The following is a 19,607-nucleotide window of genomic DNA, read 5'->3' on the forward strand; positions in this document are numbered from 1 at the left end:
CCTAGCCAATTACCATGTATCATAAACACTCAATAAATGCTGGTTGAATGTTTAGAAACACAGCTCAAGCCCAAGGCAAAATCCTAAGCCCAGTCTTGTTCTTGCTAAATTATGCTGTTTCCAAAGCCTAATAAGAAAAATTTTCAAAACTATTGGATCAAGAAAGACTATTCATTGTATCATTTTACTCATTAGCAAAGGAAACAAAAACAATCTCTATATGGTTAATCATGGAATTTAACAAATTAAGGTGCCTGCAGAAAACATAAGATCCATTATTAAAGGGTTGCCCCCAAAATGTTAACAGAAGCAACAAAAACAGCACCCATACAAGAAAATAAAGTCAGTGTGTATCATAAATATACTGTATAGCCTTCTCCCAAGCAACATAACAGTCACTAAATACTTTTTGATTATCTACTTCATACAAAAGCAAAACAGCAATTACCTAGCGTTATCATTTACATAAAAGTATAGTGCAGAGATCTCAATATTATAGTTACTCTTTTAAAATTAAAAAAAGGAACAGAATAAAACATAAAATGGCAAGACTAATAAAATCACCTAATTGTCTATCAGAAAAAAAAAAAGAAGGAATTTGTAAAATTTCAAAGCTACGTATTTGAAAATATGGTAGAATATCTGAAATTATCTCTATAAGCCTGATCACCTTATTAAGTCCCAAAAATGCTCAGAGAAAGCAAAAGCTAAGAAAACCATACGTTGGTGCACAAGTAGTTGCGGTTTTAAAACTGCAATTACTTGTGCACCAACTTGTATCTTCAATGGCAAAAGCCACTATTACTTTTGCACCAATCTGTGTTTTCCCTTAGAAAAGAAGGATTCAGAAAGAATCGAAGTTCAAACAGTCTCTCTCTTCTGAGCACCTGACCAGAAGGGAGGGAGTCCAAATAAAGGAAAGCAAAGGAGAGAAGGAAAGGAAGGAAAGAAGGAAATGGCGGAAGGGGAAAGGGAAGGAAAAGAATGGAAATGAAGGAAGCAAGTTCAAACAGAATGAGGAAAATAATAAATGGGTAAGAACTATAAAATCTTCAAAATAAAAAATGTGATGGAAATCTTCAAAATAAAAAATGTGATGGAAATCTACTTAGCTTTCTAAACTATAATAGCCACTCCAGTCTCCACTAAAATACTGATGAACCCTACCCTCAGCCCAGCTAAGCAAACATGGCAACTGAGCTGCTTTATATTTATAGGGGGTTAGTAGACGTACAACAGCCACTTGCTATAGAACAGACCCAGTCAGCAGTACAGAAGTTCACAGCTTCAGCAAAGTTGTAGCCCTGGTTAAATCCAGAGTGATAGGCACGAGGAAAGGTCACAACAAACTCGCCAGCACACTGATTGGTCCTGTACACCTAAATGCAAATTGGGAACAGGGATACAAAAATAAAAAATAAAAACAACAAAAAGAGGAAGACAGATTTTATTAGTCAGATAATTTCAGATGCATTTTCTAAAACTGAAAACAATAAAGCATTAAGTTAAACATATCGGAAAATGATATCAGAAATAGCCAGAATTCTACCTTCTTAAAATAGTAACTGATAATAGATTATAATTCATGACAAGAATTAGCAGCCAAAAGAAATTCTCAAAAAAAAAAAAAATTACTCTCAATGAGCTACGAGTTTCTTAAACTGATACAATTTTTACAATTAAAAGAATTTCTTTTATTCTTGTATCATAAATAGTGGCAAAGAATAGAATTTCCTGCTACTTTTGGATAGTTTTTTGGAACTAACTAAACTCACATAGCACATGAGACATCCCCAATAAGATGTCCCCAAAATCAGTTTTCTTGAAATCTCACTTTGTTTTACAATAATACTGTATGTCTCCTGAAAAGTCTCAGATTCTGGTATAAATTTATTACTTAAAAACAAAGTAACTTTATAAATGTTAATCTACTTTCTCTTTAAGGTTATGATGAATATTTGATTATCTATAGTAAACCTGTTAAATTTATACTTTATCAGGCATTAGCTTGAATTTGAGAAACATCTTCAAACTTAGGTTCAAAAGTGAAAAAGGCATTTGCAGTATATTTTTATTTCATTATCTCATGTATTAAAAGCTAAGAAATCTGAGAAAATAAGGATAAGCATACTTATTAGTTATTAGGATAAGCATCTTATTAGTTATTAGAGCCACCACTTAAAATACCTCTGCTTTGGTTAAACAGGGATAACAAAGAATATGAGATTTTTGTTCAAAGTAGGATGTAATATTTACTGAAAAAAGAAGGTTATGTGAATAGGTAGCTATACATAAAGTATGATTCATACTTTAATACTCCCCTTCTTAATCAGATAAAAGTTGTTCCCTGCAGAGTATAAATTCTAATTTGGCTAAAAGATGTTATGACTCATTTCTAGTTATAAAACAAAGCACATGTCGTTATTCTATCTAATCAAAAGCTAAAATAACTTTAAATTAAAACTACTGGCTGGGTGCAGTGGCTCGCACCTGTAATCCCAACACTTTGGGGGTCGAGGTGGGAGGGCTGCTTGAGCTCAGGAGTTCGAGAACAGCGTGGGCAACACAAGGTTTCGTCTCTAAAAACATACAACAAATTAGCCGGGGGTGGTGGTATGCTCTTACAGTCCCAGCCACTCACCAGGCTGAGGCAGGAGAACTGCTTGAGCTGAGCAGGTCGAGGCTGCAATAAGCAATCATTGTGCCACTGCACTCCAGCCTGGGCCACAGAGCAAGACCCTGTTTCAAAAATGAAAAAAACAAACAAACAAGAAACTGAAGGAAGACAGCCAAAGACTCACAGGCACACCATGCTCCATCAGCACATTGGGGTTCATGATGGTGACTAACTGATGCAGAAGATCAGGCTGGGATTCAAATAACTCAGGAGCCAGCTCTCTCATCACCTCCTCCAGTTGTTCTGCAGCATGAGATGGCACACCATACCATGTCTTTGGCTCCCCCCTAGCAAAAGAAATAACTGTTTAGGCAGAACATGGTACCAATGAGGCTAGGGCATCTGATTCCAGTCCACCAAATTATAATTAACTTGTCTTATTCCATGGTCAGATTATATGCCCTGAATTCTAGCAACCATCTCATAAACCTGTGTTGTTGTTCACAACAGGAGCTAAGTAAATAGTAGTATATATAGGCAGATACAAACTTATCACTACAATTAGAAAAGCAACTCAGTACATGAACTCTGGAAGGCAGATCAGTGAAAACACCTTCAAACAGGAAAGACGCTATATGAAAAGTAAGCACTGTCCCAAAGGATGCTGATACATGACCTTGATTCACAGGTCCATGTGAATAACGGACATTCCAACTATCCCCACAATGATCAGAACAATCAGTGCTCTCCAGAATGCCTCTAAACAGCTTCACTGAGTTCAGTTTTACTACCCAAAGAAACAGGCCAAGGCTAGAAATTATGGAAATCTTAGACTCTGTCTGTAAACCTTAAAGATCAAAAACTTGGCATCATTAATCCACTAGACTTCAGCAGAGTCCGCGCATGCTGTATTTTAGACTGTACATACCAGTGCAAGTAGTTGATGGAATAACTCCAGTGATCTTCAATGTGCCAGCAAAAAGAAGAGAAACACATTCCCACATAGAGCCATGGCACTTTCATGCCAGAGATGTCCACATTAATATGCGCAAGAACAGACTGTTCCAGGACAGGCATGTTATTCAAATTCCAACCAGAAAGTGCATATTCCTGTAAGAGAAAAAAAAAGAAACTGTAAATGAAAAATCAGAAATGAAAAGTGCTCAATAGAAATGTCAAGGGAATCTTTCCAGAAAAGTAAAAAATTTTATAATATTTATACTCTAGTGCATACAGTCTGTGATCTTTGCTATCCACTACATGTAACTCATGTAACTCAATATTTAATCCTACCTTCTGTCTAGGTTCTATTTAGATTTCCTTTATCTCAGATACCTATGGTTTACCATGTAACTCATATAACTCAATATTTAATCCTACCTTCTGTCTAGGTTCTACTTAGAGTCCCTTTATCTCAGATGCCTCTGGTTACTCCAAAGCACAAGAGCAATTCTTTATTCTCCAGCCAGTCAGGAAAATGGGTCCCACCTTAATACAACATCAATATTTCTATTTTATACCCAGTAGCGTAATATCCTAAAATCTTATTACTACATTGATGGAATGGTGCTAGATACTGTAAAGACAAAATGTAATAATACACATAATCCTGAACTTGTGGCAACAATGAAGACTGACACAATGCAGAAAGTCACTGCCATCACTCCTAACCATTATACAAACACACCTAGAAATACTGGACAAATGATAATAACCAAAAAAACTTCACAGCTGAACCCAAAAGAAAAGGGAATTCCCAGTTTCTGGAAACAGAGCAGAAGCCAGCCAGAATAAAAAAGGAAGCTGTTGCAAGGGTTTTCACAGGGGCTTCTAATTGGAGACTGGCACTGGAGAATGACTTTCCAACATCCATCCCTGAAGCCGTATGAGGCTGTGACTTAAAAAAGTGCTTATCATCTTTACGGAGAGCAGTTCTCAAAATGGGATCTAGAGGATCCACTAAGTCAAACTATTTTCATAGTAATTCTAAGACATCATTTGCCTTTTCCACTTACATTCCTGCAGGAGTATAGTGTGAGTTTTCCAGGGGAAAGATGATATGTGCTATCATAACAGTTTGAATGCAGAAGCAGATATGAGAATCTGCTATTAGAAAGTTGGTAACTGAATGTGGACGTCAGGAACTCGCAGGGGTGGGGGTAGGGTCATTATTGTGCTTACTGTTTAGAAGTTTCTATAGGCCGGGCGCGGTGGCTCAAGCCTGTAATCCCAGCACTTTGGGGGGCCGAGACGGGCGGATCACAAGGTCAGGAGATCGAGACCATCCTCGCTAACACGGTGAAACCCCGTCTCTACTAAAAAATGCAAAAAAACTAGCCGGGCGGGTTGGCGGGCACCTGTAGTCCCAGCTACTCGGGAGGCTGAGGTAGGAGAATGGCGTAAACCTGGGAGGCGGAGCTTGCAGTGAGCTGAGATCCGGCCACTGCACCCCAGCCTGGGCGACAGAGCAAGACTCCGTCTCAAAAAAAAAAAAAAAAAAAAAAGTTTCTATAATACAAGCTAAAAATAAAAAACCCTCAAGGTAAGAAGTTAAAGAGCCAATGACAAAGCTAAAGAGAATTTGTGAACTAGAAGACAGGTTTGAGGAAATTATCTATAATGCAGCACAAAAATATACAAACTTTCAAACTGTAATTAAGAGTCACAGAGAGGCGGGCTGGGTGCAGTGGCTCACACCTGTAATCCCAGCACTTTGGGATGGTGAGGCAGGTAGATCACCTGAGGTCAGGAGTTTGAGACCAGTCTGGCCAACACAGTGAAACTTTGTCTCTACTAAAAATACAAAAAATAAGCTGGGCATGGTGGCAGGCACCTATAATCCCAGCTACTGGGGAGGCTGAGACGGGAGTATCACTTGAAACCAGGAGGCGGAGATTGCCGAGATCGCCCCATTGCACTCCAGCCTGAGCAACAAGAGGGAAACTTTGTCTCAAAAAAAAAAAAAAAAAAAAAAGAGTCAGAGAGAAGCCAGGCACGGTGGCTCATGCCTGTAATCTCAGCACTTTGGGAGGTCCAGGCAGGCAGATGACTTCAGCCCAGGAATTTGAGACCAGCCTGGTCAACATGGCGAGACCCCATCTCCACAAAAAATACAAAAATTAGTCAGGCGTGGTGGTGTTCCAGCTACTAGGGAGGCTGAGGTGGGAGGATCCCCTGAGCCCAGGAGACTGAAGCTGTGAGCCAAGATCATGCCACTGCACTCCAGCCTGAAAGACAAAGCGAGACGCTGTCTCACTAAAAAAAAAAAAAAGAAAGAAAAAAAAAGTCACAGACGATAGAATAACAAAGTCCAACATAGGTTTAACTAAGAATTCCAATAAGAAATGGCAAAGAGATCCATCCCTAAAGTTCAACAGGCTAACAAAAAACGAAATAAAAGAATCTCAACAGGTTATTGCTCAATGTTTTTTGATTGGTCAGTTGGTTGGCTGAAAAACAGTGAATTTCATTGAAGAGACTAGGTCTACAAACAAAAAGAACACTGGGAGGCCGAGGCTGGTGGATCACTTGAGGTCAGGAGTTCGAAACCAGACTGGCCAACACTGTGAAATCCCATCACTAGTAAAAACACAAAAACCAGCCGAGAATGGTGGTGCACGCCTGTGGCCCCAGCTACTCAGGAGGCTGAGGCAGAAGTGCCTGAACCCAGGAGGTGGAGCATGCAGTTAGTCAAGATCGCCTCACTGCAATCCAGCCTGGGAAACAGAGCGAGACTCCATCTCAAAAAAAAAAAAGTTACAAGGTAACATATATAAAATTCCAAATACACATAGAAGAGAAAAATACAGTTCTTCAGAGGACAACAAAACAGTGATCATCATGGGTTTGGATTGTGATATGGTTTGGATTTGTGTCCCTACCCAAATCTCATGTTGAACTGGAATACCCAATGTTGGAGGAGGTGTCTGGTGGAAGGTGACCGGATCATGGGGGCAGATATCCCCACCTTGCTGTTCTCACAACAGTGAGTTCTCACGAGATCTGGTTGTTTAAAAGTGTGGAAGCCGGGCGCGGTGGCTCAAGCCTGTAATCCCAGCACTTTGGGAGGCCGAGACGGGCGGATCACGAGGTCAGGAGATCGAGACCATCCTGGCTAACACAGTGAAACCTCGTCTCTACTAAAAAACAAAAAAAAATAGCCGGGCGAGGTGGCGGGCGCCTGTAGTCCCAAGGCTGAGGCAGGAGAATGGCGGGAACCCGGGAGGCGGAGCTTGCAGTGAGCTGAGATCCGGCCACTGCACTCCAGCCTGGGCAACAGCGCGAGACTCCGTCTCAAAAAAAAAAAAAAAGTGTGGAGCAACTCCCGCTTCTCTCTCTTCCTCCTGCTCTGGCCACATAAGACGTGCCTGCTTAGCCTTCACCTTCTGCCATAATTGAAAGTTTCCCAAAGCCTCCTCAGCCATGCTACCTGTACAGCCTGTGGAATCTGTACAGCCTCTTTTCTTGATAAATTACCCAGTCTCAAGTATTTGTTTATAGCAGTACGAGAAAGGACAACAAAGATTGTTAGGAAAACTTCACAGCAAGGAAGAAATTGTGTTGAGCTTTGAAGGACAGATAAGATTTGAATAAACATTCTAGGAGGAAGAGCTACAAGAATGTAAAAGGTAAATTACACAGTATATACTAGTCCAGCTGGTGAAGCGGCAGAATGGAATAGTCATACTCAAAAATACAGGAAATAACACTAGAAAAAAAGATTAGATCTTTAATTTTAAGTTTTGGACTGAGAAGCTTAGATTTATCCTATATTCAAAAGGGAAACATATGTTTTGAAAAATGAAACAATATGATAAACATAGAATCAAATATTTCTAAACTTTCTTTTATTTTTTGAGACAGAGATGCCAAGGCTGGAATGTAGTGGCACAATCTCAGCTCACTGCAACCTCCACCTCCTGGGTTCAAGCAGTTTTCCTGCCTCAGCCTCCCAGGGAGTACAGTCACCTGCCACCATGCATGGCTAATTTTTGTGTTTTCAGTAGAGACGGGGTTTCACCATCTTGGCCAGGCTGGTCTTGAACTCCTGACCTCGTTGATCCACCCACCTTGGCCTCACAGAGTGCGGGATTACAGGCGTGAGCCACCATGCCTGCCCTGGATTTTACAACAGAAAGAACTAGGCAAAAATATTAAACTGGAGTTAAAATTTTAAACTAATTAGCTTTTTTCTCCTTTTCTTTAAGAGATAGGATTTTCTTCTGTCACTCCTGGCTTCGGGTGACCTTTCCACCTTGGCCTCTCAAAGTTCTGGGATTACAGGTGTGAGTCATTCCACTCAGCCTAAATTAGTTTTAAAACGCAGAGCTGGCCGGGCGCAGAGACTCACGCCTGTAACCCCAGCACTTTGGGAGGCCAAGACAGGTGGATCACCTGAGGTCGGGAGTTCAAGACCAGCCTGACCAACATGGAGAAACCCCACTAAAAATACAAAATTAGCCAGGCGTGGTGGCGCATGCCTGTAATCCTAGCTACTGGGGAGGCTGAGGGAGGAGAACTGCTTGAACCCGGGAGGCAGAGGCTGCGGTGAGACAAGATCACGCCACTGCATTCTAGCCAGGGCAACAGGAGCAAAACTCCTCTTAAAAAAAAAAAAATGCTGAGTTAATGGCCAGGCACGGTGGCTCACTTTGGGAGGCCGAGGCGGGCAGATCACCTGACGTCAGGAGTTCAAGACCATCCTGGCCAACACGGTGAAACCCTGTCTCTACAAAAAAAACAAAAATCAGCCGGGCATAATAGCAGGTACCTGTAATACCAGCTACTCGGAAGGTGGAGGCAAGAGAACTGCTTGAACCCAGGAGGTGGAGGTTGCAGTGAGCTAAGCTCGTGCTTCAGCCTGGGCGACAGAGGCGAAATTCCTTCTCAACAACAACAAAAATACAGAGTTAAATAATTTTTGAAAGTATTCTGAATTCATTGTTTTCAAAACTGAAGATTATTTATACTGCCAAATCCTACATATTTAATATTTTAAGTTAATGTGATCCCTTAAGATAAAGAAATGTAGTTTTCTTAGCAAAAGCTAAATCAGCAAAAGCTAAATCAGCTTGGAGGTAAGCAAAAGTTTGAATAAATCTGCACCTCTTCTTCTGGCAGCATCTTTCTCCGCCCATCCTTCACCGGAAATCCACTTCCAAAGTCTTTTGAGGAGATATCTGCCCCATATTCCACGATAACATCTTCTTCAATGCTGCTTACCAGCCGCCAAAATTCCTTTTCTACTAGTTCTGTGGGAACCATCTACACAGGGAAAAGAAAGATGACAAATTATTAAACCGCTATAACTATAACCCAGTATAACATAATACACAGGGTCAAGTAAACACAAACCCATGATGAGATTAAAAATCTTCTGATTCCCTAGAGAAGTAAAGACCCAGATCCTAGCTTTTCCATTGAGAACAGGGAAAAGCTGAGATAACTCGGACATTCAGAAAAACGTAATGAACTGTGCTGCCCTTTTCTGAAGGAAACTGTTTCCCAAGAGTAAGAACAAAGATGAACCAGGAAATCAAGGAGGAATAAGGAAATGTAAACAGCAAGACTAAATTTTTTAATAGCTTCTATGTTTTGCCTTTTATGATTTTAACACAAAATTTCATTTTCGTTTTGTTTTTTATTATACTTTAAGTTCTACATTGAGTATTTCTCCTAATGCTAGCCACGACCCCCCAGACAGGCGCTGGTGTGTGATGTTCCCCTCCCTGTGTCCATGTGTTCTCACTGTTCAACTCCCACTTACGAGTGAGAACATGGGGCGTTTGGTTTTCTGTTCCTGTGTTAGTTTGTTGAGAATGATGGTTTCCAGATTCATCCATGTCCCTGCAAAGAACATGAACTTACCCTTTTTTACGGCTGCATAGTATTCCATGGTATATATGTGCCACATTTTCTTTATCTAGTCTATCATTGATGGGCATCTGGGTTGAGATTTCAAGTCTTTAAGGCAAGACTAAATTTTAATAACTATAGCAAATTTTTTGGACAGGGACTAAAAAAGCCTAAGATATCCTAGGAAAAGAAGCAAACCCCACAGTAAAAATAAAGAAAAGCAGCAACTGTCCAATACTTTATGCTTTTCTGTAAAGGATTACTCATAGAGGGCTAATATAACAATTCGAGCATCAAAATAGACTTCACAGTGGTGTGTAGTGGCTCATACCTGTAATCCCAGCACTTTGGGAGGCCGAGGCAGGCAGATCACTTGAGGTCAGGAGATCGAGACCAGCCTAGGTGACATGGTGAAATCCCATCTCTATTAAAAATATAAAAATTGGCTGGGCGCAGTGGCTCATGGCTGTAATCCCAGAATTTTGGGAGGCCAAGGCAGGTGGATAACCTGAGGTCAGGAGTTCGAGACCAGCCTGACCAATATGGTGAACCCCATCTCTTCTAAAAACACAAAAATCAGCTGGCAGTGGTTGAGTGCACCTGTAGTCCCAGTTACTTGGGAGGCTGAGACAGGAGAACTGCTTGAACCCGGGCAGTAGAGGCTGCAGTGAGCAGAGATGGTGCCACTGCACTCCAGCCTGGGCAACAGAGCGAGACTGTTTAAAAAAAAAAAAAAAATCCAAAAATTAGTCAGGTATAGCAGTGCACACCTGGAGTCCCAGCAACTTGGTAGGCTGAGGCAGGAGAATCACTTGGCCCTGGGGGTAGGAGGCTGCAGTGAGCCAAGATCGCGCCACTGCACTCCAGCCTGGGTGACAGAATGAGACTCCAACTCAAAAAAAAAAAAATAGATTTTACAACAAAGGAGTACATACTGCCACAACAGACAGTGAAAGAAAAAGAAATAGATGTCAGGCCCCTGATTTTAAGACGCAGTGTTTCATCATCTTTTTCATGCAGTCCCTGTTTTCTACAAAATAATAAAAGTAAAAGAGAAGGCCGGGCACAGTGGCTCATGCCTGTAATCCTAGCACTTTGGGAGGCCGAGGCAGGCAAATCACAAGGTCAGGAGTTCGAGACCAGCCTGGTCAATATGGTAAAACCCCGTCTCTACTAAAAATACAGAAATTAGCTGGGCATGGTGGCGGTGCCTGTAGTCCCAGCTACTCAGGAGGCTGAGGCAGGAGAATCGCTTGAACCTGGGAGGCAGAGGTTGCAGTGAGCCGAGATTGTGCCACTGCACTCCAGCCTGGGTGACAAAGTAAGACTCTGTCTCAAAAAAAAAAAAAAGAGGAAACTGAAGGCTTTGGACTCAGGTAAATCTTTGTACCTCCCCAGACTGACCTAAAAGATAGTTTACTCACATGGACTGGCATATTAAAATAATCAGACTTAAAATTATCTGCCATCTCTCCAAAGCTCTGAAGTGTATACTCTCGTACAGCTTGTTCAAATCCAAAGGCTTCTCGAGGTTTGCTACATTCCTGGAAAGAAAAAATATGTAAGATTCACTCACTGAAACGAAACTGAAGAAAGCTTTAAGGCTCTTAGTTACTAACTTCTTTGATCATTTCCCTAGGTAAAGCAAATCCAATCAACCCTAGACAACAAAACAAATATCAGCTCCTTACAATACAGTATCAGGAAGTATTTTCTAGAGTCTCGACGTCATCGTCACAGCCTTCCAACAGGAAGGCGGCACTAAGACGGCTTTAGATCCAGAGTAGCATTAAGTTCTGGCACCAAGACAAACATCTAAAGGACTGACCGGAATCATCCCGAGGGATGCCTAACACTCTTGGCACACCAGGGGTTTTGGCCACGGAGAACATACATGTTCATGGAGGAGGGAAAGGTAATGGATAAGGGGACAGCCACTGGACTGTGAGAATATCAGACTAAGAGAATACCTTGCTCACACTACCAATCACCATGACCAGTGTCTTAACACAATGACTCACTCAGAGTAGAATTGCCTCTGAATCTTTTAACCTTGAGAATTGTAAATAAGCAATAATTCAAACGGCATAAAAGACCTTTGAATGCATTTACATACACCCAGCCAACACCTTCTCTTTAATGTCCTATCACAGCATTTTGTTAAAAAAAGTAAACAGACTGGGCATTTCACAACAATGACAGTACTACAATCTTTCACTAAGAAAAATTTAGCACAATCAAGTAAAAATTTGGGCAAGCTAAAAGATACCATCAGGGCCCAGCACAGTGGCTCGCATCTGTAATCCCAGCACTTTGGAAGGTCAAGGCAGGTGGACCACTTGAGTCCAGGAGTTTAGACCAGCCTGGCCAACATGGTAAAACCTTGTCTCTACAAAAAATACAAAAATTAGCTGGGCGTGGTGGCGTACATCTGTAGGGAGGCTGAGCTGAGAGTATCACCTGAGCCCAGACGTCAGAAGTTGCAGTGAGCTGAGATCGTGCCACTGCACTGTAGCCTGGGTGAGAGGCTGTAGACCCTGTCTCAAAAAAGTAAACAAATAAATAGTAAATAAATAAAAGATATCATCAATTTATTTAATAGCATGAAATTGGATGCATAAATCCCAAGTTCTACAGTTTCATGTCTGGTTATACTTTCAATTAATAGAGAAAAAACAATCTATGCTTTTCTTCATTTTTATTGTTGTCCAGCAATATAATAAAGTCTCATTATCTGCAGCAATAAACAGAATGACCTAACCAACAGTCAGAAAAAGAACCTTTGAAAGGCAAGCTACCACAATACAATTGTTACATTTCCATTCAATATAGACATTTTAAGTCCTGGAAATTGACCAGGCACGGTGGCTCATGCCTGTAATCCCAGCACTTTGGGAAGCCGAGGCACGCAGATCACGAGGTCAAGAGACTGAGACTATCCTGGCCAACATGGTGAAACCATGGTCTCTACTAAAAATACAAAAATTAGCTGGGCGTAGTGGCTCGCGCCTGTAGTCCCAGCTACTTGGGAGGCTGAGGCAGGAGAATCGCTTGAACCCGGGAGGTGGAGGTTGCAGTGAGCTGAGATCACGCCATTGCATTCCAGCCTGGTGACAAAGCAATACACCATCTCAAAAAAAGAAAAGTCCCGGAAATTTTAAACACTACATAATGAAGAGAGAATGACAAAAGGAAACATATTTGGGAATATGTTTACATGTATGTGTACATGCATGTATTATTGTTTTTAATTAAAAAAGGATCCATAGAGGTTAGACTTGTACCTCAGCGACACATTTAGGACACCTCCAGTCTCCTTTGGGCACATCAGGTAGTGGAGGAATTAGACAAAATGTATGATAGCTGTCATCACATCCGTCACACAAAAGCAACTTATCTTCATTGTTTCCCCGACCACAAAACATACAAACATAGAGATCAACCTGTTAAAAAAATAAAAATAAAAGTCTATTTTCCATAATACTAAATTTTTACCAGGAACTCCTTAGCTGAAACAAACAAAATAATACAACTGAAAAGTAAACATAACTTAAATCCTGAATGTCTATTTCAAGAAATTGTATTTAAACAGCTTTTCACAAAACTCCCTAAATTTTCCTCCAGAGTTTTTACAAGCAAGTTAATAAAAGAATATCAGGTTGTTAAAGAAAGACTACAAATCTAGGGTATTTGAAAATCAATTTACATATATTTTTTAAAATACCATGTCCTTCTTCCCATATACGAATACTCTTTGATAGAGAATGAAGACCGAGACTGTCTATGATAGAACTCAACGATTACACAGATTCATTTTCATGCTCTCACTTGGTTACCCATAAGGTATATGACTTACAGGAAGCAGCCTACGTACATAGGACAAAGCAAGGTTAACAACATAAACAAAAGCTGTAACTTCATAGATTTGCCATCAAGTCTTCTAACCAAATGAGCTAACTAAATACATACCAAGATATACCAGGATAGAAAGTGCAAAACTATAATAAAAATAAATCCTTTCCCTCCTGACAGACCCCAAAACACTTACAAAGTTAACAGAGAGAGTGCCTTTCCGTTGTCTCATTTGCATGTTAAATGCGTCTGACCTGTTGGTAACTTTTCGTCTTCGGGTGACCTCATCTTGAAATAAAAAGTTATACAATAATAGTAAAAACTAATGTTGAGAGCTTACTATGGACGAGACACTATTTAAAATTATTTAAATTAGTTAAAATCTTACAACTGTTTATCTATCTAGAGGTAGATATACTATTTATTATCTCTCACTGAAGATGAAGAACCTGAGGTACAGCTAACTTGCTCAAAATCATACAGCAAGGCAGATTTAAGATTCTAATCCAGTCACGTAGGATCCAGAGAGCTTACCCATTAATGCTGTATTTGTATGCAGTATGTACTACATACAACCCACAGGTATTACTTGGAGGAACTCCCAAATTAGGGACTAATTTCTAAGACTGTTGATAGCCAATACTATAATTACAAGAATAACAAAAATAAAGTACTTAATTCTTCAAAAAGAAATATTATCATTATTACAATGTATCTAGTAAATCTTATTACATGGGATGTTTTAAGAGAGAAGGAACAATATTATTTAATCTTCTAGAGTTCAGTCCACTATCTGAATTGTATGATTTAACTACACATCTAAGTACATAGTAATTAGTATTTGTGACTGTAGCATTTCATTAAGTTCTGATATAGTCAAAACATATCCAGCCTAATCTTTGTTAAACGGTTTTAAAATTGACATGTTGCATAAAGAGAACAGTGGACCCTGATCTTTGCACGAGCAGTTCTACTGACAAAAAACTTCCACACGTGAAGCCGAGTACTAGACTTACTAAAGAAAACAGTTTATTTAAATGAAGTGACATAATATATCAAGGACAATTATTTTTAAAATCAAAATTATGGTTAGAATTTTAAAATTCTAAGTTTCCCCCAGCATATGTTGATACTAAGAGTCACAAGCTTTAGCTCACTAGGTAAGAACCATTAATTCCACCATTCTCTCATAAACCAGCCTTATAAACTGCAATAATTTGTGTCATATATTAGATATAGAGAAGGAAAATCCTCTCCTCCAAAATCATAAAAATTCAACATAAGATTGCTCTTCACACCTTAAACTTAAGATATCTGGCATTAAAACAGGCGATGTGCCTGGGAACCACATTGCAACTTTACAATTCTTAAGAAATTCCCAGCACAGACTGCAATTCAAGTATCATTTGAATGTTTTTACAACCATATTCTACCTTATCTCTTTTCATGATCAAATAACAAATCTTACCTTCTTTATCTTTTGTTCCCATTGCCAGGCCCACAACCTTGGGCCCAGCCCCAAAAATCTGAAGTTTCTTCAATTCCGTGTTTCTATTCACATCTCCAGATTCTGACTAAAAGATAAGCAAAATTCACGTAAGCATAATTATGCTGATTCATGCATTTATTTTTTTACCCCAGAAAAGTTTCAGGATCCTCTTCAAAACGAAAGAACAAATTATTGGATTTCTTTTCTGTAAATCCACTTCGCTGCCTCATTACCACAGTTGAAAACAGTCACCAAAACACCATGCACCCAGATTCCACAAAATAAAACTCGTGTATGACTCGTAAAAGCACAGCTGTCAAGCTGTCTAAAGACAGACACTGCCGGTTATCACACCACAGAAATCCCCACTTCTAACTTGCTACTGGACACCTGCATTTGATGAGAGGGCATCTCAGGACATGAACTGTGACTGTCCTAAGCCAATGATACTAACCTCATTTTACTTTGTTGGTGATGACCAACAAAGGGGTGGGAATGTGATCCAGTTCTAGCCAGTGGAACATTAAAAAATTGTACTGGAATCCCCTGGGAAAGATTGCCATCTTCTAATAAAAGGCAAATGGCCAGGCACAGCGGTTCACACCTGTAATCCCAACACATTGGGAGGCCAAGGCAGGTGGATCATTTGAGTTCAGTAGTTACAGACCAGCCTGGGCAACACAGGGAAACCCCATTTCGACAAAAAGTACAAAAATTAGCCAGGCAAGGTGGTGTGCATCTGTAGTCCCAGCTACTTGGGAGGCTGAGGTTGGAGGATCACTTGAGTTTGAGCGGTTGAGGCAGTGAGGTGAGATCATGCTGCTGAACTCCACCCTGGGCGATAGATGAGACCCTGAATCAATCAATGGGAAAGCTTCTCCCAGCCTGGGCAACATAGTGACCCCCGTCTCTACCAAAAAAAAAAAAAAAATTAAAAATTATCTGCCCATGGTGGCATGCACCTGAAGTCCTAGCTACCCAGGAGACTGAGGCAGGAGGATCGCGTGAAGCCCTGGAGTTCAAGGCTGCAGCGAGCCGTGATTGTCCTACCACACTTCAGCCTGGGTGACAGAAAAAGACTCTGTGTCAAAAAAATAAAAAGGAAAGCATCTTAAAGAATAAGTCCTTTTGGAGGCCAGGTGCAGTGGCTCACGCCTGTAATCCCAGCACTTTGGGAGGCTGAGGCGGGTGGATCACGAGTCCAGGAGTTCGAAACCAGCCCGCCCAATATGGTAAAACCCCATCTCTACTAAAAATACAAAAATTAGCCACGCATGGTGGTGCACGCCTATAGTCCCAGCTACTCAGGAGGCTGAGGCAGAATTGCTTGAACCCAGGAGGTGGACGTTGCAGTGAGCTGAGATTGAGCCACTGCACTCCAGCCTGGGCGAGAGTAAGACTCTGTCTCAAAAAAAAAAAAAAAAAAAAGAAGTCCTTTTGCCCCAACTCCCTTCCTTCCTGCTAAGGGACTCAGTCTGGTGAAAACACGGTGCTGGACTCTGCAGCAGCCATACCACAACTGAGAGGAAATTTATTACCCACACACTGAAGAACGCAAGGCAGAAAAATGGAAAGAACCCGAGCCCTTGACCAATCCTAGAACTACTTACCTCTGAAAACCTTATGCAAAAATGTATTCTTATGTGAAAAATTAATTATTAATGTTTAAGCTACTACCACCTGGCATTCTAATACTTGAAAGTGAGAACATCCTGACAGATACTGGTATTCAATCTTGAATTAAAATTAACCTTAATCTCTGAATATAGACTAAGTAAACAGCCAAAATTTATTTTATGTGTATAATAAATAAAGAATAAGCATAAAAATAAACCAAGATAAAATACAGACTACTTTATAAGTCTGTGGTTACATACCAAATGATGTATGCAATCTAGACTAACAAAAGATCATATAAGTACAAAACCTAAATGCCACTTCAATATTTATCTTTAAACTTTTGTAGACTGATTTGGTTATATTAACCAACTTCTACTGTTAGTCGAACGAGAAATATAACACCACACATTCTTTACCATTATTAAAGCAGAGTACATAACAATAAAGCTGATACATGTTCAGTAAATGGTATGTGCCACATCTAAGTAATCAATTAGTCCTTACAACAACCTTTTCAGAAAAGTAATAAAGTTCCAAAAAGTAGAATAAAACAACATTCTTTGATCTAAAACTCAAAATAACAAAATTAAAAAGGACCTTCCACCTGAACATTTTAATTCTCTACTTAAAAAATAACAGGCCAGGCACGACAGCTCACATCTATATATCCCAGCACTTTGGAGGCCAAGGCAGGTGGATCACAAGGTCTGGAATTCAAGACCAGCCTGGACAATACGGTGAAACCCCGTCTCTACTAAAATTACAAAAATTAGCCGCATGTGGTGGCAGGCACCTGTAATTCCAGCTACTCGTGAGGCTGAGGCAGGGAACTGCTTGAACCCGGGAGGTGGAGGCTGCAGTAAGCTGAGATCACGCCACTGCACTCCAGCCTGGGCGACAGAGCAAGACTCCATCTCAAAAAATAATAATAAATTTTAAAATAACAATAAAAAGACTACATATTAGATCTCTAAAACAAATTAGTGATCACAGGAAATCTTATAGTCTTAAACAATTCAATAAAAACAAAAGATTAAAATTAAATTCCCAACTCAAAACACCAGGAAAAAACTAGAAGATACACCAAAAGAACTGTGGTGCTGGATTAGAGCTGGATTAGAGGATGAATGCAAAATATCAAGTTACAAATTTTTAAAAATTTATTTTCTAGCCCTGACCATTTAAAAGAGCCTAGAAGCAATGACATCCCAGTGGGAACAAGCAGACCGTGTGCTCAGATCATGGTTTCTAAATACCATTTCAAACACATAAATGAACCAGCATCCCTAGTAGAAATTTCAGACATAATAGCAGCCAGCACTTGCTTAAAGACTGGACATGGAGTATAGGGAAATAAAGAAATCAAGGAGTTTAATTCATTTGATTCATTCAAAGGCTTTTATGGTTGGGCACCGTGGTTCATGCCTGTAATCCCAGCACTTTGGGAGGCCAAAGCAGGCAGATCACTTGAGCCCAGGAATTCGAGAACAACCTTGGCAACATGGCAAAACCCTGTCTCTACAAACACACAAAAATTAGCTGAGTGGTGGTATGTACTTATGGTCCCAGCCACCTGGGAGGCTGAGGTGGGAGGATGGCTTTAGCCTAGGAGGCAGAGGTGGTGATTACCCAAGACTGCACCACTGCACTCCAGCCTGGGTGACAGAGTCACACGCTGTCTCAAAAAAAAGGCCAGGGGGAGTGGGAAGGAAGGAGGAAGGGAGGAAGGGATGAAGGGAGGGAGGGAGGAAACAAGGAGAGAAGGAAGAGATGATAATACATTATCTTTCAGATGTATTGAATTTGGCATACCTGTACTATAGCCAATCATAAGTACACACGTATACGTACGCACACACCCCTGGTGAAAAGGAAAGGATGGATGTTAAGACAGATTTGGGCTGAGTGCGATGGTTCACGCCCATAATCCCAGCACTTTGGGAGGCTGAGGCAGGCAGATCACTTGAGGCCAGTTCAAGACCAGCCTGGCCAAAATGGTGAAACTCTGTCTCTACTAAAAACATAAAAATTGAGCCAGGTGTAGTGGCATGTGCCTGTAATCCCAGCTACTAAGGAGGCTGAGGAAGGAGAATTGTTTGAACCCGAGAGGCAGAGGTCGCAGTGAGCCAAGATCGTGCCACTACACTCCAGCCTGGGCAATAAAGCAAGACTCTGTCTAAAAAAAAAGACAAGATTTGAGAGTTCTGAGCATTACAGGTAGTATTTGAAATCCCACGCAGATGAGACAGCTAAGGAGAGTGAACAGGGAAAAGGACTAAAGATACAAAATAAGGGGAAGACAGAAGAGATGACGAAGATGACTAAGGAGTGGTCAGAATATAAGGAGGAAAACCAGAAGAGAGAACTATCACAAACGAAAGAAAAATCAAGTTAATCTAATTTCAAGGACAGGAGTCAACAACCACATTAAATGTATACGTGACCAGAGACCAATTAAGATATGAAATGAAAATGAGAATCTCAGAATTTGACAATTAAAAACCCAGTGGTAACTTGGACAGTGCAGTTTCAATAAAATTACTTAGCTCAAAGTTAGATTATAGAGTATAAAAACTAAACAGATGTTGAGGAAACTGAGACAATAAAGACTATTTTTCAAGAACCTTCTCTGTGAAAAGAGGCAAGGATAAGGCATTATGTAAGAAGAGGGCTTTTATGTTTAAGATGACAGAGACTTAAACACATAACGGGAGGAGAGGAATCCAACAGACAGAGGAGGTAGGAGAGAAAGATTTCTCAGTATGTTGAAATCACTGAAGATGCCAGAAGGGATGGAAGTGGAGGGATTATCCTTGGAGAGAAAGGTACACTTTGCCCACAGAGATAGACAAAGACTAAGTATGAATACCAGCAGTTTCGTGTATGGGGCAAGAAGCAGAAGTTCTACCAGAAAGCCTTTATTTTCTTCCTGAAATAGAAAACTAGGAATGAACGGCAGACATTCAACAGAACAATTAAGTACAAATTACGAGTTGAAAAAATTCTTAATTTCAAATCCTGAAATAGCATATCAACGAATCTGAATACAGTGACAATTATCACATTCCATGTAGTCCCCATTATTTTTTTTTTTTTGAGACGGAGTCTCGCTCTGTCGCCCAGACTGGAGTGCAGTGGCACGATCTTGGCTCACCCCTAATCCTTCCAGGTTCA

The 19,607-nt window shown here is 40.4% G+C and overlaps 1 protein-coding gene across 1 annotated transcript in view; it reads right to left on the minus strand.

Annotated features, from left to right (window-relative positions):
- The window catches only part of KDM5A (lysine demethylase 5A), a 93,826-nt gene that overhangs the window by 50,528 nt on the left and 23,691 nt on the right, over positions 1-19,607 (minus strand). The window contains exons 6-13 of the mRNA XM_050747025.1: positions 14,793-14,898; positions 13,521-13,612; positions 12,757-12,915; positions 10,897-11,016; positions 8,723-8,881; positions 3,546-3,727; positions 2,802-2,964; positions 1,260-1,379 (exon numbers count right to left, since the gene is read on the minus strand). Of these exons, the coding sequence (XP_050602982.1) occupies positions 1,260-1,379; positions 2,802-2,964; positions 3,546-3,727; positions 8,723-8,881; positions 10,897-11,016; positions 12,757-12,915; positions 13,521-13,612; positions 14,793-14,898 (1,101 nt within the window). The remainder of the gene's footprint in view (positions 1-1,259; positions 1,380-2,801; positions 2,965-3,545; positions 3,728-8,722; positions 8,882-10,896; positions 11,017-12,756; positions 12,916-13,520; positions 13,613-14,792; positions 14,899-19,607) is intronic.

Source organism: Macaca thibetana, chromosome 11 (genome assembly GCF_024542745.1).
Source record: "Macaca thibetana thibetana isolate TM-01 chromosome 11, ASM2454274v1, whole genome shotgun sequence".
Lineage (NCBI taxonomy): Eukaryota > Metazoa > Chordata > Mammalia > Primates > Cercopithecidae > Macaca > Macaca thibetana.